Source organism: Ipomoea nil, unplaced genomic scaffold, assembly GCF_001879475.1.
Source record: "Ipomoea nil cultivar Tokyo-kokei standard unplaced genomic scaffold, Asagao_1.1 scaffold2705, whole genome shotgun sequence".
Lineage (NCBI taxonomy): Eukaryota > Viridiplantae > Streptophyta > Magnoliopsida > Solanales > Convolvulaceae > Ipomoea > Ipomoea nil.
The window spans coordinates 639,459-661,607 of NW_017619133.1; the positions used below are offsets into that span (position 1 = coordinate 639,459).

Sequence of the window (22,149 nt, forward strand, 5' to 3'; positions counted from 1 at the left end):
ACAATATTAAATTAGGTAATATTAATATGGAAATAATAAACTTAATAATTACCATTTACCTATTTTATTAATATGTAAATTACTAAATGATTGACAAATAAAACAATATATGGTAAGATAGAGGCAAATTGGATATTAATAGGAAATGTACCAGAACTTTCCTTATCCTCACAGAATTTCCAACGCCATAGTCGGTCGTACGGACTCCGCAAAGGAAAACTAAATCGAAGTCGCCGCCGCAGAAGGTGGAAGAGAGAGACGACATCAAGATATATACTAGTGTCGCCGGAATTTTTCAGTGGCGAAGACGGCGGCTTCTTCCCTTTCTTCACTGCAGCGTCGATGAAGAAGAAGCAGCAACCGGGATGCAACCATGGAAGCCGCGAACAACATCCTACGGTGCCCCTACGATTTAATGACGCACTGTCGGTGTCGCAGATGGTGATGACCGCCACCATGGCAGCCAACTTTTTTTTTTTTTTTTTTTAAATGAAGTCGGTCGCCACCCCACTGCGCCTACGACACTATCGCTACGCCAACGTTGGTAAAAACGTAGTAGACAACGCCGCATCTGATGACTGATTTCCAGCGAACTCCTTTGCCACTAGAGAGCTCTACAATTTGTTACCTTCGAACCGTATTCCTCCGGCCAAAATTCGATGGCGGTGGATTTCAAAAAAAAAAAATACGGAAACAACATAGAAACAATAATCAATCAAGTCCATAAGACAATATTTCGGAAAACAACATATAGTAAAAATCAATCTATACGATATTAATTAATGTTGTTTTTCTTGTTTAGGCAAAACAATCAACCAGACAGAGATTGATAAAGGCTCTGATACCAAATGTGAGATTTAAATATACAGAGCATAATCTACAAGAAACTTAACTCGTAGTAGCGGAATCGGAAGCACTGTAGATCTCCAGTCATGGTTGATATCATGTTTGTGTTGCCTCTTGAACAGTAGATCTGCAGAATAGGGTTAGCCGTTTTGTCTCATACTTAACTCAGAACCCTAGATGGTGTACTGGTATTTTCTAAGCAGCATGAGTACCATAATAAATATTCATGTATCTCGTATCCCATCAATACAAGCTTTATATAAGCATATTGGTGAAATAAGACTTAAACCTAAATGTCTAGTCCAACCAATTATTTAATGGGCCTAGTCCACTTGCACCACATAAGTAAGACCCATAATGTATAATATATATTATACGGAAAAGTCTTACAATAATGTTATGCACATAAATGTTGAAAATTATACACCCATAGTTTCTAAAGTATGCACCTACCAAGAGGGCTCTGAGCAAAAGATAAACTACAACAAGAGCTTCTTTATAACCTCAAAAAGATGCTCTCGCAGTAGGATAGAAGTTATGTCCGACATTTTGAAGATGCAGCAGTCCAATTGGCATGTTCGCTACCTTGGAGTGAGCCTTTTCAAAGGCAGGAACAGACCTATTTTTTATCAACACACTCTTGAACGGGTGGATAGCAGGATACTCAGTTGGCAACGCACTTTCCTTTCACCAGGAGGGCAGTTAACTTTAATCTGGTATGTTTTATCTATGATCCCGTCGTACACTGTGGCCTCCGTAACTCCGTTCCCTTGCCCAGACAAACGCAGAAGGCTCTTGAAACCAAGTTTGCAAATTTTTTGTGGGGACTGGAAGGCGGCAAACTAAAACGGCATTGGGTGGCTTGGAGAAAGGTGTGTTTCCCACACTACTGGAAATTATGGAATTTCCGACCACCTGAAATTGATCTTAAATCAAGTCGAAAGCCTTGTTCCGACCACTTTTGGTATCCAGAAAAACCTTTGTTGCTATTTCCGACCACTTTTTAGACTTTTTGGTATCAACTTAATTTAAGATCATTTTCAGGTGGTCGGAAATTTCATAATTTCCAGTAGTGCCAGTTGAAGAAGGCGGGCTTGGGATTCGATCACTTGACACCATCCAAGAGGCATATTCGGCCAAATTATACTTCAGCTACCTTCGAGGGGGCTCTTTGTGGAGTGACTTCATGCACGCAATTAGGCCAGTTGATGATACCCGTGTGCCTGCTTCCTTTACCTGGAGACGCATGCATCACGCCAAGACCTTTGTGGAGGACAACACCACAGTAAACTCAGAAATAGTCTTATGGACTCTTGATCCCTACGGCGAGTTCTCTGTATCGTCGGCATATGATGCGCTGAGGTTGAAGGCGAGCCAAAGTCTGTCCTTAGGCTGCATTTGGAGTGGAGGGATACCATCGAAAGTTTCAGTTTTCATGTGGAGAGTGCTGCACCGAATTTTGCCTTTTCCAAACATTCTCCAGAATTTTAATTTATGTCTCCCTTTCGGTTTGTCCGTTGTGCTTTTCTGACTCAGCAGAATTGGAGCATTGCATGTCTCTACCGCTGTGGGGTTGCTAGCCAGGTTTGGAGGCATTTCCGGGAGGTTTTTGGTCTAGTAACTGTTGCATCTTCAATTCGGGCAGAGTGCCACGCTTGGTGGTTGTTAGCGCCTCCGGGAACTGCAGTGGAATGGTGTGCGAAGATCCTGCCATGCCTCGTTCTTTATGTGCTTTGGTGTTCATATAACCAAGGCATTTATGGCGCTGGCTCTCTGACGGCCCCGCTGCCATCAGCCGAATTAAGCACGAGCTTTTCATGATCTCTAGCCTTCGAAGAGTTCGTCGCAAGGGGCAGGGTGATGACTTTCTTATAGCATCTGGTTTGGTGGCCAAGCTCGATGTGCCGCCGCAGCGTCTCACGGTATGGATAAAGTGGCTAACTTCGCCGTCGGGGACGCTCAAGCTTAATACTGACGCGGCCTTTGGAGCTCAGGGGGCTGCGGGAGGTGCGTGTCTACGAGACTCCCGCAGGTGCCTGGTGGCGGGTTTATGTTTCCGTGTGGATGCTTCATCGGCCTTGGAAGCAGAAGCTTTCTCTCTTCAGGCCGCTTTGCTATGGTGCAATGCCTTCGCCCGGAGGCCTTGTGCGGTGGAAGTGGACTCCCTCGCTCTTGCTGCTTTGGTGAGCACAGATACATCCAGGGTTCCTTGGAAGATAGCAAACGCGGTCCTCTTTGCTCGTTCTTGCATGCACTCATGGGGTTCTGCGATTAAGCATGTCTATCGAGAAGCAAATCAAGTTGCAGATGCCCTCGCAGCAGCTGGCTTAGATTCTCAGTCTCCTAGGCTCTTTTCTACTGTTGACGCTTTGCCTGTAAAGGCCAATTTGGCTTATTTGTACGATCTCAGAGGCTTCGCCTCGCTTCAGGCTATTCGCCGTTAATAAACGTTCCGTTATTTAAAAAAAAAAAAAAAGTATGCACCTAAGGCAACAAAGTTATGCACCTAATGATCAAAATGTATGCACTCGTATGCTAAACTCTATACACCCCAATTAAGGTGCAAACTTATGCACCTTACAGTGCAAAGATAACATTTTAAAGTTATGCACCTAACAATATAAATTTATGCACCTTAAGTTCTGAAGTTATACACACAACGGTCTAAACTTATGCACCTTAAGTTCTAAGTTATGCACTCAAAGAAGTAACAACATGCACTCGAAAAAGGAAAAATATGCACCCAAAGAAGGAACAATATGCACCCAAAGAAGGAACAATATGCACCCAAATAATGCATCCAAATTGCCTTATTTTGGTAACCACAATGTTCCAAGTTCGACTCTTAGTGGAAGCAATACATTGTCTCTATTGTCCTTCTTGGCTTGAGCCGTTCAGTTATGGACAATCTAGGCTGGTTTACCTCATCCACTAGAGTATTGCCTTAGAGGCGTGAATGCTCCATGTTGTTCGACAATGTGTCGCCAACTAGACCCTCATTGTCTTATTCATCCTTGGATTAGGCTTTGCCTTTGCGTTAGGTGGAAGTATCCAATAACTCCAATATGGTTATTCACACCCTTGGTAGTGACTGACTGATTGTGGTTTCCCTCATCACCCCAACAAAATAGTTATTCATTATATCTTGTAATTTTTTTTTATAATAATAACAATATACAATAAAAATAATCTCTTTGTGAGATATCCGTCAGCTTTAGTTTTCGGTGGCTATTCTTTATTTCAGAACAAATTATTTTGTGGACATTGGTCCATACTGAAAAGCGAACTACTGACAAATATTCATTATTTAGTTTATCAAACATTTATTTTTAGATATTATACTAAAAATAAACTATATAGTATAATAAAAACGAACCTATAGCATATATACTAAAACTGTGAAGCTTGGGGACTTTTTGGATATAACTTTTTAGTCATCAAGCTAAGTAATCTTCTTGGATTGCAGATAATATTTTTCTATCAGAAAGCAAGAAGAGTGTGAAGCTTGGGGACTTTGGGCTGTGTAGGGAGGGTCTGGAAGGTGATTTTTCTACTGATGTTGGAAGCTTTCGCTGGATGGCTTCTGAGGTAGTATTACAACTTTAATTTATTAACCAACCATCCATATTAAGATGTATGTATGTGTCTGCCTGCATCATCATATATATATATATATATATATATATATATATATATATATATATATATATATATATATATATATATATATATATATATATATGTATGCCTTCCAACTGTTTCTGAGTAATCTTCCCTTCTCAAGTTTGTTTATTTGTGATTGATGATAAATAATGTCATGTATTGGAAGTACATGCATTTATAAATAAGTTGAGAGGTTTGCTTTGTTAGAGGTGTAGCTTTAAGCATTTGGAGGTCTGTAGGCCAGTTGATACACTTCTTGCGATTTACTTCCTCTTTGCTAAGATAGAATACCCAGGAAATTGATTCAATCTTACTGTTTTCAAATAAAAAATAAAAAAATCTTGCTGTTAAGTTTTCACCATTGTTATATCATTGGTTTTGTGTTTGGGTTGTGTAGGATCAAGGTGTAATAAGAATTTCAAAGCCATTGATAAATGAAGATAAGTGTAATGTATTCGATCTGCAGATTTTAGCAAAGAAAGGAGTTGTGATTTTACCAGACATCTATGCAAACTCAGGTGGAGTTACTATCAGCTATTTTGAGTGGGTTCAGGTGATTACCTCTGTTGCTTTCACCAGCAAACTTCTTACACAACTTACTAATGGATTAAAGATCCTAAATTATTGAATATGTTTAATCTTCCTTGTAGAACATACATTCAAGGGTTTATGTGGGATGAAGAGAAAGTGAATGCAGAACTTCATAAATATGACCAGAGTTTTTAAAGATGTCAAGGACTGAGATTGTAAACGCTGCCTGTATCTGCATTTGAAGAATAATGTTATGAACTGTCAGGGAATGAAAATGCATTAAAGACCATGGAAGAAATGTTAAGTTGAGGAAGCTACTTCTTTGAATACTATTGAATATTATTATTTGATAAATATTAGTTACAATTGATTTTTTTCAATTAAATGGGTACGCATTTGAATATAAAGATTTTTGAAGAAATATAATTAAATGATAATTATAAAAATATAATAATGTAAACATTTAACGATACTTAATTATGAAAACAAAAAATTATTTAGTGACACTTAATAACCACCTCTATTATTTTAAAAAATAAATCAAGACAAATATTTAGCAACACTTACTAACTGCCACTAAAATTTATTCAAAAACAATAATATATATATATATATATATATATATATATATATATATATATATATATATATATATTTAGTGGCGGTTACAAAACCGCCACTAAATTTATTCAAATAAATATATATATTTAGCGGCAGTTACAAAATCGCCGCTAAATTTATTCAAATAAATATATATATTTAGCGGTGGTTACAAAACCGCCGCTAAAATTTATTCAAATAAATATATATATTTAGTGGCGGTTACAAAATCGCCGCTAAATTTTTTCAAATAAATATATATATGTAGCGGCGGTTCTGTAACCGCCGCTAAATGCACCAAAAACCGCCGCTAAATGAGTTTTTCATTAATTCCCGCGGTTGTTGAAAACCGCCGCTAAATGCTTCGCGACACACTATTTAGACACGGTTGAATAACCGCCGCTAAACATACTAGTGGCGGTTTGAAACCACCGCGATACACAAAAAAACCGCCGCTAAATGCTTAATTTGGTGTAGTGATACTAAAAGTAAAATTTTAAGTATACTAAAAATAAATATGTATATTTGTAGTCTATCCTGTAATGTAGACCATGATTCACGATATAATTATCGGTGTCGGCCACAAATCACGATGGACCCCCAAATATTGTTATTTCCATGGGCTAGAAGCTCGGCCCAGTTGTCTTAGGCGCCAAATTGAAATCTCTAAAATTTCCCTCCATCCGTACCCAAAATTTGAAAAACACAAATCCTACTTTAAGGAGTTAATCTCCAGCGTTGATTTACCATCGCATTCAAAATCATCATCAAACACTCCATATCCTTCCACCTCATCAATCCACGCATACCTTGCATAGCCAATTAGGTTTCATCATCAGCTTCTATATAAACCTCTCATCGAAACTCACTATTTCGCCATCACCTAAAATCCCATTTTCTTCTTTTCATCAAACCCAAGATTTTTTCTGTAGAAATCTTGATACAATGGCACAGAAAAAAACAAACAAGAAGCCAATTGAAAAGAAATCGACAGAGGAAAAGAATGCCATTGTAGGCGAGAAGGAAACAGTGGAAAAGAAGCCCAAGCGTGGGAAGAAGCTTCCCAAGGACGTTGGCACCGCTTCCGGTGACAAGAAGAAGAAAAAGACGAAGAAGAACATTGAGTCTTACAAGACCTACATCTTCAAGGGGCTGAAGAATGTCCACCCCGACCTTGGGATCTCTAGTAAGGCCATAGGGATCATGAATAACTTCATCAATGACATCTTTGAGAAATTGGCACAAGAGGCTACCAAGCTTGCCCACTATAATAAGAAGCCAACGATTACTTCCCGAGAGATTCAGGCCGCTGCCAAGCTTGTATTGCCTGGCGAATTAGCTAAACATGCAATTTCTGAGGGAACCAAGGCGGTGACCAAGTTCACAAGTACTTAAAAATTTGTTATTCATAATTGGCCCTCTTTTATTTGACCTAGGGTTAGGCTTTACAAGTACTAAATGTTGTTAATGTTTCTATCTCAATTACTGAATATTATTTTGGACGTTATTAATAATTTGTCATGTGTATTGAGCTTCTTCAATCCAGAATTGGAATATAATTGTCTAGTATTAGCAACAAATTTGTCTTATTGATTGCGTTTGTGTTGTGGATTTTTTGACTAGTTTGAATGGGTATAATTTACTTTGTAATTGATAAACATATTCCATGTTTTTGCCCTAAAGATATAATTTCACAAGAGAATACCTAATGAAGCATGTCTTTCATTCGTTATGCCAATTGGGATCTTGAGATAGAATTCACAAATCACCTAACGCGTTCTTACACGTGTTAAGAATCTTGTAGGCTAGTGGAATAGGCATAAAAATCGGTGTGTGTGTGCGCGCGCGCTGGTGTGCTTAGCTCTTAGTTGCTAAATGTAACTTTTCAATTAGTGTGATAGACATCAGGACACTACCCTTGTAAAAACAATTCCTTGCTTACCTTCATATATAGTACTCCATCTGTTCGAAAATGTATGTCCTATTTTTATTTGGCACGTACTTAAAGACAATGAACAAAAGTTAACTCCCTTTACATTTTTACCTTTTATGTACTCTGACTATTCTACATTTTTTTTCATCCCATCTGTACACTTCTTCATATCTCTTTGTCAAACAGCTTTGTTCTTCGTCTGATATTCTTCATACACACTCACTAGTTAAAAATAAAAAAAAAAAAAAATACGGACTACTACCTTGTATACAATAACACAAACCAAATTGAACTTCTAAAAATCTCTAATGCCTTTGTATTCTCCTATACAATAAGAAGATATGGATGAACAAAGACTCGAGATATCTATAGATATGAAGTATCAAAGTCACGACTGGAGATGTCCATAGATGCAATAAAAATCAATTTGAGCAAAAGATATGAAATTACTCCATAAATTAACGCAATATGCATTTTGTTGATTTGATAAACACACAAACAAACAAAAAGATCAAAATAATAGAAAGGGGGTGAAAGATTGTTCGTAACTCAAAAAAAAAAAAAAAATATTGAAAGGGGATGAAGCATTGCTCGCAACTCAAAAAAAAAAAAAAAAGCACACAGATGTAGAGGGAATAAAATACCATAAGCTTAAAAATGGGAAGAAGAACTATTAAGGGGGTTAAAAATTGAAGAACGATGGTAAAGTGCATAGTACTCCGTGAAATTTTGCATAGTAAATTTGATTTGACAGTAGATTATAACTATGACCTACCAATGAATATGGAGTACTTTATAAAAAGTTAAAGGGGCAATACGAAAAAAATAAAAATTGAATGATGTTTATTTTTGGAATGTGGACAATATTTTTGGTCGCACGTTAAGGCGTGACGGCATTTGAACAAAAAGTATATATATATATATATATATATATATATATATATATATATATATATATATATATATATATATATATATATATATCGATTGCTATAATCTGCAAGCGCACAGAGTCAATCACAGTATAAATTCCTGGAGTATTCCAGGATCGATCCCACGAAGAACACTATTAACTGTTATCTTAAATAATCAATTTGTTGTTAAGAAAACGCAAATGACTAGAATTAATATAATTAAAAAGAATATTTATGAAATTAAAGCAAAGAAAGTTCCAATTGAGAGAAAACTAGGGATTTGGGGTTTACCTATTAGTTAATTAACTAACTCTCCTAACTCTCCTAAGTATTGATTCTTATGATTCTAGTGACAATTGCTCCATATATATCCTAATACTCCGTCGAGCTACTAGGTTGTATCCAATTAACTGTGATCATCCATCAATATCTCACCAACATTAATTGAACCCATTAAGCAACAATCAAATCTCACCACAAATATCTAAAGCTATGTCTAGTTTAGCTCAATTGTGTTTATCTTACGAGTTCTAGGTTCATAATTCACCTGTCAGTTCTTCTTATGAACCCTAATATTAGAATTATGCAATGGCCAGTCACACAATTCACAATTAAAATACATAAAATAAATATAATCAAATTCAATTATTAAACTGAAACTAGAAGAATCAACACATGAAGAATAGTCAATTAATCTAATCTAGGCTATTCCAAATTCCTAATTAAGAATTCTAGCCAAGAATCATAATTAAATGCATCAATTGTTCAATAAATAGTATTCTTGAAATTTAAACAAGAATAAAGATAGAGATGAAGGAAAATAATTCAAGCCTAAGAAGAAGATAGTCGCGATTGAAACTCGAAAATTCCTTGCAATGGAGTCTTGAATCTCTTCGCCGAATTGCTGCCTGCGCTCCCTGGCTTCCTTTTTTTTTTCCTTCGCTATTTTCTCTCCTCTCGTCTACTACCGTACGCCAATAGTTAAAAACCAAAACCAATTCTTTTAAACCTTATCTCTTTCTCTACTCTTTTTGCTGCGCCAATCCACAAGAAAAAGCAAAAACAAAATTAATATAAAAATAAAGTAAATTAAAGTAAATACAATTATTATCCTTTATATAATAAAGTTATATGGTTTGGAAAATAATTAATGTTACAATTAATGCCACAACATCCTTTATTATAAAAATAAAAAAATTAAAAAAAAAACACAACATTTAAAAAATAAAATAGCTATATATTATATAATCATATAAAAATATACTTTTGAAAAATAAAATAGCTATATATTATATAATCATATAAAAAATGTGTTCACTTAGAGTTTAAATTTACAAATACAAAATTTGAAATTTGCTTTCCAAATGTAATTATCTTAGTTATTATTTGTATTGTGAAAATTATAAGATAGATGAAATACAATTAAGAATAAATCAATGTAATTATGTAAATTATCTCTACAAGTTTATTTGAATATGCACATAATTAGAGATTATATTAACCATACAAAATTATAATTATAATTTTAATTTTAATTTTAATTTTAATTGTAATTTTGTATTCTATAAAAATAATAAATACTTGACCAATGGAAGCTCAAAAATATTATTATATTAAATCATTTAAAATATTTTAGTTTTTCTATTTTTTATTTATATTTATAATAACATAATTTTTTTCCATGCATCGCGCGGGTGAATTACTAGTTATAACCTAATAACATAAGTTAATTAAACTTAAGTATTAAAGCACTATTTAAAAAATTGAAGATATAAAACTATTAAGTAAATTTAATACTTTAGATAAAATAAAATTCTTATTAATATATTAATAAAAATGCAACATTAGACTAATATTTATTAAAACTTATCTAAACTAGTAACATATAACTAAATATCATATTTATAATATAATTAACCCTAAAACTTAATTTATTTATGCAACTCATTAACTAAAATTACTCTAAATAATGCCTATAAATTAAGCTTATCAAACTTCCCCACACTCAGTGCTTTGCTTTTCCCCAAGCAAACTTATGCAGTGAAATAAAACTACCAACCATAACCATATCAACTAGGGATTCAATTCAAGGAGATGGTAAACACATAATACTTCAGGAGAGTTCAAAGCCATATGCACACAAGACAATAGAGAATAGTAGTCATCACGGTTGTTCACTCAATCTCTCATAAATATATGTATAAGAAAGGTACACATCATCCTTTATTGAGAGTGCACTTGCCATAAGCTTGCTTGTCCACCAAAACTCCACTACCAAAATTATATGAACAACACGAGTCAAAAGGTCTTTATTTCTTGGTTGTAATGGGGCCAATGATATGTGGTTTAAGAAAGAAAGGATATAAGGAAATACAAATAAGGTCCAAGGAATCAGTAGAGCCATAATTTCACCATATTAAGAGCAAGAATTTGTATTCTACCAAACTCTACCAAAACAAGCCATCACTACATTCTTCCTCATCCTTTTCACTGATAAATTCTCAAAACAACTTTCAAAATCTCATTTTCATCTACTTTTTTTTTCTTTTTTCTTTCTTGGTTTTTTTTGTTGTAATGTTGTTTGTGCCCGTTAGCCTATAGCTCCTAACCGGTGGGTTTCAGGATTGAATCAACAATAAGAAATAATAGACAAAGAGAAGGGAGTGATATGATTTCATTTCCATGGCTTTGACTTCCAGCGGATTTTATTTTTGGATCCAATCCTCTTTATTAAAATAAAATAAAAGTGATATAGTCAATTTGACTTCTCTTCTCTTTGTCTATTATTTAACTACGCCAATAGTTAAAAACCAAAACCAATTCTTTTAAACCTTATCTCTTTCTCTTCTCTTTTTGCTGCGCCAATCCACAAGAAAAAGCAAAAACAAAATTAATATAAAAATAAAGGAAATTAAAGTAAAGACAATTATTATTATAACCTAATAACATAAGTTAATTACACTTAAGCATTAAAGCACTATTTAAAAAATTGAAGATATAAAACTATTAAGTAAATTTAATACTTTAGATAAAATAAAACTCTTATTAATATATTAATAAAAATGCAACATTAGACTAATATTTAATAAAACTCATCTAAACTAGTAAGATATAACTAAATATAATATTTATAATATAATTAACCCTAAAACTTAATTTATTTATGCAACTCACTAACTAAAATTACTCTAAATAATGCCTATAAATTAAGCTTATCATATATATATATATATATATATATATATATATATATATATATATATATATATATAGAGAGAGAGAGAGAGAGAGAGAGCACATCAAATTCATAGAAACATGAAACTAAGCAAAATACGAAATATTGTAAGAATAAATCAAGTTAGATATAATTGTTTTTTCATATATATAATGAAAAAAACATTAGTAAGGCCGAGTCGACCGGGTTAACTCGGCTAACTCGACCGAAATGAACGAGTTAACTCGGCCGAGTTATGCGCTGGGCGGCTGCCTAGGCGGTCGAGTCGGCCGAATTAGGCGCCTAGACGGCCAGTCACCTAGGCGGCCGCCTAGGGCCGGGGTGAAATCGCCACGGTCTAGGGATGCCTAGTGCCTAGGCCGGCGCCTAGACCGATTTTTGCAACAGTGTGTATATTAGAGATCATATGAAAACCAACCTCCTCATGAGACCATGAGAACCAATCTCATCCATTAAAAATAGATTTATGGATGAAATTATTTGGGGATTAAAAACGCACCTGTGCATATTAGACATTATGATAGCATATACCTATGTTGCATACAACACATGCTTAATATGCACACATGAATATGTACACGTCGTAATTCCTAATAGCTAAACATGTCATTTTTGAGGTAGAATTTACCTCTTGATTTCCAGATTTTGCATTTGACTTTAAGGTAGAATTTGCAGATCCATTGTTCCGGGTTTACTGAAATTTGCCCCCACGATTTCTAAAATTGAATTGCTTGAAAATCTTGGAGATCAAGGTTATTGTTTCCTCAACCATTCATTTCTTCAGGGTTCAATTCATATTCACCACCATCGGCAAGAAATACAACAGACTTTCCCTTCTTACTGTGATCATCTTAAGAGAACATTTGCATTTCATAAGTTTGCAGATTGGTCATCAATTCTGTTACTTTCTTCTTCTCCCTACCAGCACTTTCTTGAATGGCAGTAACCTTCATCCTGAATCTCAATGGTAGTGAGCAAAGGATTTTGCGAACAAGTTTATCTTGAGCGAAAGGTTCACCCAAAACTACAGCCTCATTTTTTAATTCTTGAACTCCGGTGTTGAACTGGACAATTTTATCTTCTTCACGCATTCTAAGTTCTTCGAATTTTGTGTGTATTTACTGCAATTTTGATGGCTTCACAGACGTATCTCCTTCGTACAACTCATCAAGAATGTCTCAAGCTTCCTTGGCTTGAGTACACCCAGCAACAAGAGTGAATTGACTTTCATTCAGACTTCCCATAATTGTGTTCAAGGCTTTGTTGTTGTTCTCGCTGTCAGTGATCTCTTTTGGTGACCACTGATCTTGTGACTCCACTTCCACAGTTTGATATGCATTCGTACAACTGGGATGTGTCCATCCTTGAATAACAGAATTCCATACCCTAACACCTTGAGCCTGTAGATACACATTCGTACGAGTTTTCCAATAGGCGTAGTTTGAACCCACAAGTTGAGGAGGTCTAGCTTGCCCTTCCATATTAAGATTTGTTAACCAAATAACAGAGAGAACGAACAAAACAGAGATACAAACACAAAGTGGCAGAGTATTTACAATTTTTAAAAGCACTTAGGGCAAGAAAGAAGTCAAGAAGATGATTCTTGGAACCTACTCTGATACCAAGTGAAATTCGTGGCAATTAGCTAGAGTCTAATTACTTACGAATGATCTAAGTGTTAGTTAAATCAAAAAGTAACAAACTCAGTTGAGTGTTTAAAGCTTCCTAATCGAACAATCACTGAACTAGTTCCAGAACTATCATATTAAAGCAAAAAAATAAAAAACAAAAAAAAAACAAAAGAAAACAAAAAAAAAAAAAAAACAAAACAAAACCAAAAAAAAAAAAAAAAAAAAAAAAAAAAACACCACATGTGGAACATTTATACACGGTTCGGTTCCGGTTCGGCTGATTCCAGAACTGGAACCGAACAGAACCGAACCGTGGGCATGACTACCCTCAATGGCAACTTGATTTGACTCCTGTCAATTCCATTTAGATTATCCGCCCATAATCAATAAAGATTGATATGATTGACTTGATATGATTTCTAGCTAGCTCCAACGAAAATAATCAAGTCCACTGTTTAGCTCAAATTGATCTCTAAGTGTATCAGTTCTCTTTGTAAATTTGTCCATATGGTTGAAGAAGAATAAGATGGCCATAATATAGATGATCCCGGCCCCGTAAATTGCTCTACGGCTGTAACTGTCTTGAACTACTCATTGAACAATCTTGAGTTAGTTCAGTCTTTAGTCTTCAAGTTTGAGAAGTGAACTATTTCCTACTATTACAAACTCTAGTTCAGAGTTCTAACTACTTAATACATAGACTGAACAAAATGTTGAACAACTGTTTTGTTCAATAAAACTTTAACAATATAGAGGGGCAAAAAGTGTCTTCGTAAAATATTTTTGTAATAATCATTTTATTAACAACTGGAGTCAGAACCAGAGGAATGTTCAGGAGCAATCTTGTTGAATCAGCTAGCTATCCATGTTATACATCCCTCATTGAGCCAAAGAACTACAAAGAAGCTCTCACATATGAACACTAAAGTAGGGCAATGTCGGAAAACTGGCGTAGTTCGTATGGAATGAGGTATGGGATCTAGTTCCTTGTTCTTCAAATGTTAATGTTGTGGGCACAAAATGTATTTTCAGAAACAAAATCAATGAGCATGGAAATGTTGCCCGAAACAAAGTAAGATTAGTCGCACAAGGATACTCTCAATTTTAAGGTGTTGACTATGATGAGACGTTTACTCCGGTAGCAAGACTAGAATCAATACGGCTTCTACTGGCAGTGTCGTGCATTCTAAAATTTGAACTCCATCAAATGGATATCAAAATAGCCTTTCTAAATGGCTTCCTGCACGAAGACATTTATGTAGCGCAGCCAAAAGGCTTTGAGGATCAACAGCACTCAGATTACATCTTCAAATTGAAGAAATATCTCTATGGACTCAAGCAAGATCCTCGAGCATGCAATGAGAGACTGACTTGATATATCCTCAACAATGGTTATTAGCAAGGGGGCAGACAAAACATTACTCATTCAGTTTCAAGGAAGCATATTATTGTGACACAAGTATACATGGATGATATCATCTTCGGATCTACATCTCGAACTAGCCCCGGAACAGTTCATAGAAGTTATGCAACATGAGTACAATTCAAAATGAGTATGATTGGAGAATTGACTTGTTTTCTTGGACTTCAAATAAAGCAACTCCAATCATGATTGTTTATATCTCAGGAAGAGTATGCCAAAAACATGTTAAAAAGATTCGGCTTGGACTCAACCAAAGAAGCTCGTACATGATAAGTGTTAAATTGTGCCACTTTTATGGGTTAATTGAGAGTCATATTTTGCTTAATTAGAGTCCTTTATACCTATTATGTGCTTAGAATAGCTTAATTTGATTAAAGTTAGGGACAAGGACTAGTTTTGGTTACATTTGTAGAAAATAGCAAACATACTAACAATTTTAGGACATTTCAGTGACATTTCGGAAGAAAAATCATATCTGGAGCTAGGATTTTCCGATCGAGGTGATTCAAGTGGCCACGTATCGGAATCGAAAAGATCTACAACTTTCATGAATACCATGAAGGCCAATTCGGACGTCTAAGCAGTCAAAATCAGCGAATAAAGCGTCATAAGACCCATTTACGCGAGCTGTCACGTAGTAACAACGAAGTAAATGGGAAATAATAGCGTGACGTGGTGCGTAAATGGGAAATAATGTTATTTCCCATTTACACACCGCGTCACGCTGTAAGGTGCGCGTAAATGGGAAATAATAGGCTGAAGGCAGTTTTAAAGGGGCGAAAATTTCCAGATTTGGGAATCCAACTTCACTCTTCATTCTTCACTTTGCAATTTTACTCTCTCTAGGTTTTCAATGTAGGTTAGAATAGATTTTTACTCTCACTTTTCTCTAGAACTACATAGTCACTCTTAATCTTCAATTCAAGAGAAGATATTCCATCTTGTAGGAAGGATTTGGGTAATTTCTTATTTATGATAAGTGGCTAGTAGATCTAGGTGTTGGATATGAAGATCTAGATTTATGTATGCTTAATATATAATTATTTTAGAGATTTGATGATGAGATTGTGTCTTGATGCTTTTGTTGCGAATATGTTTTGTGTCGGTCCTCTCCTCATTACCGACCGGGATGAGTGAGGCGTTTAGGAGAGTAGAATTGGCAAGAGATTGCAATTCTACGGAGTCCTACATATTGGCATTCCCCGCCCTTCGATCCGAGAGGATAAGGCTCGGGAGGAGCGTATGCTAGGTGTTTGAGAAAATGGCTAAGTCACACTCCCAAAAGTTAGTCATGATTTCATTGCTTCAAATCCACCTTAGTCCAAAGCATGCATAATTTCTAGTGATGCAATCCAACACCCCGCTTTATTTTCCTTATTTTTGTGTTTTATTTGTTATGTTCTTTTCCCTTGTTCTTCCCCGTACACTCTTACACACATACCACCTACACTCCTTGCACCTAGTTTTCTCTTGTTAATGCATGGTGATAAGTGATTGTCTTGCACTCTATCTACTCCGACTTGTCATCCTTGAGTTCGACACTCGGGGATTTCATATCCTTGTTTACACTTTCCAACCTATTCCACCCACTACACTACAAGTGGATGTAAAAATCCGTTTGTCAGTACACCTTTGTCTACCAAAACCAAACTGTCTAAGGACAACGCCTCAAAATTAGTGGATGCTAAAATTTATAGAATCATAATAGGCAGTCTACTCTATTTGACTGCAACTAGACCGTGTTAGTCATTATATTATTATTAGATTATAATGTATAGATTATATTCTTGTGGCTTTAGATTAGTTTGTTAATTCTAGTATATAGTTTAGGAGAGTCTGGCGCCACCACTTCTGGTCCTTCCGTCGTCCCCAACACAGAGTACGAACGATGGATGCAGCAGGATGCCTCCATCATTTCTCTCCTTATCTCGTCGCTATCCAACGAGGTAATGCCTCTCGCGCTTGGCAGGAACACCGCCCGGGAGGTCTGGTAGTCCGTCACGTCAGCCTTAGCGTCGTCAACGAGAGCCCGGTGTTTGAACTTGCTTGGCCAGATTCAGACTCTCCAGCAAGGGAGCAGTACAACGGCGGAATACCTGGGGAGGGCGCGGGTAATCGTGGAGGTGCTGTCGCTCGCCGGCCGGCCACTTTCTCTAGACGAGCAAACCCTCTACGTCCTTCGGGGTCTCCGGCCGGAATTCCGGGCGATGGCAAGTGTTCTCACCGTCACAGGTACTCCCGTCACTCTCTCAATTCTCCGATCTACTGCAGGCTCAAGACTTCATCCAGGCGGATGAGTTCCCGGTCTCGGATCACTCTGTGGCAGCCGGAGCACCAGCCGCTTTCTACGCTGGACGTGGGAGTCAGACGCCACAACGATCCTAGCACCCTCGGGAGCCGGCGAATCGATTTTAAGGAGAGTGTGTGTACACACGACTCGGGCTTCCTCTGCTTCTTCTTGTTTCTTCGCGTTGGGTTAAAACCTCAGGTTAGAAACCCGTATCCTGTTTATTTTTTGTTCTTGGTTTCGGACCAAGTGGTAGGATTAATCTCGGATAGATTAAATCCTTGTACTAGTTTCGTACTAGTTGTGGTGGGAATAATTTCGTGGAAATTAAGTCCCGTGTACTAGTTTCGTACTAGTTGTGGTGGGATTATTTTGATAAAATAAATCCCTATTTGTTAATATATATATTATATATATATATATATATATGTAATTTTGGTTCCGTACCAAAATTGGTTGGAATTAATTTTCTATAAATTAAATTCCATTTTTTTGGGACAAATATATATTTCATATATATTTTGTGTATCGATTTATTCACCAATTTCCAACAATCTTAAAACCGATTAATTTTTTTTTGGTGATTAAATCGATGGATTTCACGAGTGGTGGAATCGTGAATGTTGCCCGTGGGGCACATTCAAATGGCCGGATCGGCAACGTAGTTGCACTTTCCGAAACCCCGGTGAACTTTGGTTCGGAGACCTGTGGTGGCATCAAAGGGTATATCCCTACGATGAAGGTACATGGGATGGTACCTTGTGGATTGGTCGAAAGACCATGGAAATTCAAGATGTTGAATTTCGAAGGGTTGCAACTTAAAATGTTGTACAACCTTGTAATTCTCGGCATGTCATTGTTTTTGACCGAGATGGTTCCTAGTGAAAAGGAACACGAGTCTAACGCTCAAACTGTTAGCATAGTACGGATTTGGAAATATTTGGTTTTCCTATGCCTAAACTATGTTTTGAATGGTCTGTGTGACTCGTTGTGGGAATCTTTGGACCTGAAGTATAATAGTGATGACGCTAAGGCAAAAATGTTTGTCGTTAGCCGATTACTTGAATACAAGATGGTGGATTCCAGGATCGTCCTGAGTCAAGTAGACGAAGGAATGATCGTGAGTGAAGCCTTTCAAGTGGAACCTAGTATCCATTTGCTGCCTTTGGGCATAAAGGACTTCAAGAAGCAATTCTACGGAAGATGCTTCATTTGTGGCATTATGGGTCACAAGTGGACTGATTGTAAAGCACTTAAGAGGAAGAATGATTATTCGGAATCTAACGTGGTGCGGGTCAATCAGAATGAGTCCAAAATCATCCTCTCGGCAATGGTGACCGAGGTAAACCTGGTTGGTTCGAACCAAACGGAATGGTTCATTGATACGGGTGCGACCTGACATATGTGTTCCAACCGTAAGCTGTTTACTACCTTCGAGACGACTAATTGTGGGAAGGTATGGATGGGAAACTCTGCTCAGTCTACTGTGGTAGGTATGGGCAAAGTAGTTCTCAGAATGACCTCTGGGAAAGAGCTGACTCTGAACAACGTCTTGTACGTACCGGAGCTACGGAAGAACTTAGTTTCTGGTTCATTGTTGAACAAGAATGGCTTCCGGTTAGTGTTTGAGTCAGATAAAGTTGTTTTGTCGAAATCAAAAACGTACGTAGGCAAGGGTTATGTGCTAGATGGGCTTTTTAAGCTCGATGCAATAACTGCGATTAATAAGAGTATTATTAATTCAGCCTAATTACTTGAGTCTTCGTGTTTGTGGCACGGTAGACTGGGTCATGTTAATTTTAATTCTATACGTAGATTAATTAACTTGGACCATATTCCTGCATTTCAAGTTGATAAGCACAAATGTGAGATTTGTGTTGAGGCAAAACAAACGAAAATTCCTTTTAAATCGATTGAAAGGAAAACGGAACCACTTGAGTTGGTTCATAGCGATGTATGTGATTTTAGATCAATACAATCGCGCGGTGGTAATAAATATTTTATCACGTTTATCGACGATAGCACATGATACTGCTATGTGTTTTTGCTTAAGAGCAAAGATGAGGCCGTCGATAAATTCATTCTTTATAAGAATGAAGTGGAAAACCAACTTAATCGGAGGATTAAGAAGGTTAGAAGCGATCGAGGTGGTGAGTACAAAGCACCTATTGGTGACTTCTGTCCAAGTGTCGGTATCATACACGAGCGTACGGCACCTTACGCACCTCAATCGAACGGTGTTGCCCAACGGAAAAATCGCACATTGAAAGAGATGATGAATGCGATGTTGATAAGTTCGGGCCTACCTCAAAGTATGTGGGGTGAGGCGATTTTGACAAGTAACTACCTTTTAAATAAGGTTCCCCGCAAGAAGCTCGATAAGACTCCTTATGAGCTGTGGAACGGTAGGAAACCTTCTTACCAGTACCTGAAAGTGTGGGGGTGTCTTGCCAAAGTTTTGGTGCCAACACCTAAGAAAATAAAGATAGGTCCTAAGACGGTGGACTGTATCTTTATTGGCTATGCACATAACAGTAGTGCATATCGGTTCTTAGTACACGAGTCCCATAATCCGGACGTACATAAGAACACGATAATTGAATCAAGGAATGCATCGTTCTTCGAAGATGTATTTCCGTGTAGGTCCAGTGAGGGACCTAGTACGTCGAAACGAACATTCGACGAAGCTGTGGATAACGGCAGTGGAGGGTCTAAAATAGAACCCGAGCTCGAAGCTAGACGTAGCAAGCGAGTTAGGATTGAAAAATCCTTTGGTCCAGATTTTCTGACGTACATGTTAGAATGTGATACACATATTCTAACTTGTTTACTAGAAAATGAACCGGATTTTCTGACATGTTTGTTAGAAAACGAGCCTCAAACGTATGTAGAAGTTGTGACTTCTACGGAAGGACCAATGTGGAAAGATGCTATAAAGAGTGAAGTGGATTCTATCCTACAGAATCACACTTGGGAACTGGTTGATCTTCCTCCAGGTAGTAAGCCCTTGGGATCCAAGTGGGTCTTTAGACGGAAGTTGAAACCTGATGGTTCCATTGAGAAGTATAAGGCTAGGCTTGTAATTAAGGGTTACAGGCAACGCGAGGGCCTTGATTACTTCGACACGTATTCTCCCGTAACGAGAATAAATTCCATAAGGATGATACTTGCCATAGCCGCACTGCGGAATTTGGAAGTTCATCAAATGGATGTGAAAACAGCTTTCTTGAATGGCGAGTTAGATGAAGAAATCTATATGGAACAACCTGAGGGTTTTGCGGTTCCGGGCCAAGAAAAGAAAGTATGTAAATTGGTTAAATCGTTATATGGTTTAAAACAAGCGCCTAAGCAGTGGCACGAGAAGTTTGACCATGCGATGTTAACCAATGGGTTTAATATAAACGAAAGTGACAAGTGTGTCTACGTTAAGGAAACGATAGACGGTTATGTCATTCTTTGTTTATATGTGGATGATATACTCATTGTGGGTAGTAACGATCGAATGATCAAATCTACCAAGGGCATGTTAAATTCGAGATTTGACATGAAGGATATGGGTTTGGCATATTTAATCCTTGGGATTAGAATCGTGAGAAGACCTGATGGTCTCGTGTTAAGCCAATCTCATTATGTCGATAAAATCCTTGCAAAGTTTAACAAGGACGATTATCAAGTGGCTAGGACTCCATTAGATACTAGCGTTCATCTGTCCAAAAATCGTGGAAAGTGTATCTCTCAAGTAGAATACGCTAGGATTATTGGAAGTTTGATGTATCTAATGAGCTGTACCAGACCTGATATTGCCTTTGCGGTTAGCAAACTCAGTAGATATACGAGTAACCCCAGTGATACGCACTGGAAGGCAATAGTGAGAGTTATGAGATACTTGAGGTATACTCGTGACTAGGGACTGCACTATACACGATATCCTGCTGTACTTGAAGGGTATAGCAACGCTAACTGGATATCGGATATGAAGGACTCTAAGTCCACGAGTGGCTACGTGTTTACGTTAGCCGGTGCAGCCGTTTCTTGGAAATCCTCGAAACAAACCTTGATAGCTATATCCACGATGGAATCTGAGCTGATAGCCTTAGACAAATGTTGTGAAGAGGCTGAATGGCTACGCCATTTTGTGGAGGATATTCCTTGTTGGGATAGACCTGTACCTCCAATTAGTGTGCATTGTGATAATTAAGCAACAATTAGGAGAGTACAAAGTCATATGTATAATGGTAAGTCTAGACATATACGTCGAAGACATAATACCATTAAACAACTACTCATAACGGGTGTTGTCTCGGTTGACTATGTGAAGTCAAAGGACAATATAGCGGATCCGCTAACCAAAGGGTTGAACAAAGATGTTGTTGAGAAGTTGGCACGAGGAATGGGTTTGAAGCCCATGGAATAAAATTTCTATAGTGGACACCCAACCTAGCTGGCACCTAGGTTCAATGGGACAACTAAATTATGGAACGAAGCGTGTCACTGTGGGGGTCTCGGACTCCCTACCATTCTTCGTTAGAACAGTGACTCCCGCATGAGGCTAGCATGTTGATGCTTTAATGATTCGAATGTCGGTTGACATGTGTGAGTATGCGGGATACTCGATAAAGAATCACCTATGTTAGAGAGAAGTGGGGTCGCTTCAAAGGATAATTGATGGGCTCAATTCTTTAGAAACTCTCGCAGAACCAGGAAAGTGACCCATGACCAAAACGGGCACACCCATGAGAACAGAACAAAGGTTGGAAGGTTCCTGTGTGGGATATGTCATCGTCTACACAAACGGCAGTTGGTTCAAAGACATCAAGTTCTACCATACAGCCAGTAGAGTAAACATATTTTCACAAGGCAAGGTTCAAAGGGTAACACCTACCTATGCTATGCAGGGATCGACCGTTGAGCACGTTCGTGTCGATTTTTCCTCGTCCCGAAAATCAATTTTCATTCATGTGGGGGATTGTTGGAATTTTTAGCTAAAAATGGCATTTTGAGTGATTATTTTGTGGTACAAATATATGTGGGGTCCACTTCTGATTTGGGTCGGGTCAAAGTGGATTCGGGTTCTTCGTAGTGAGAC

General features: G+C 37.2%; 1 protein-coding gene across 1 annotated transcript; it reads left to right on the forward strand.

Moving 5' to 3' along the window:
- The first annotated feature begins 6,585 nt into the window (after window positions 1–6,585).
- Window positions 6,586–7,083, forward strand: LOC109156257 (histone H2B-like). The gene has a single exon (XM_019304113.1). The coding sequence runs from the start codon at window positions 6,586–6,588 to the stop codon at window positions 7,033–7,035; it is 450 nt and encodes a 149-aa protein (XP_019159658.1). The 3' UTR covers window positions 7,036–7,083.
- The last annotated feature ends 15,066 nt before the right edge of the window (window positions 7,084–22,149 follow it).

What these genes read in the sequence shown, in the direction of transcription:
- LOC109156257 (XM_019304113.1), top strand. Translation starts at nt 6,586, where the DNA reads ATGGCACAGAAAAAAACAAACAAGAAGCCAATTGAAAAGAAATCGACA.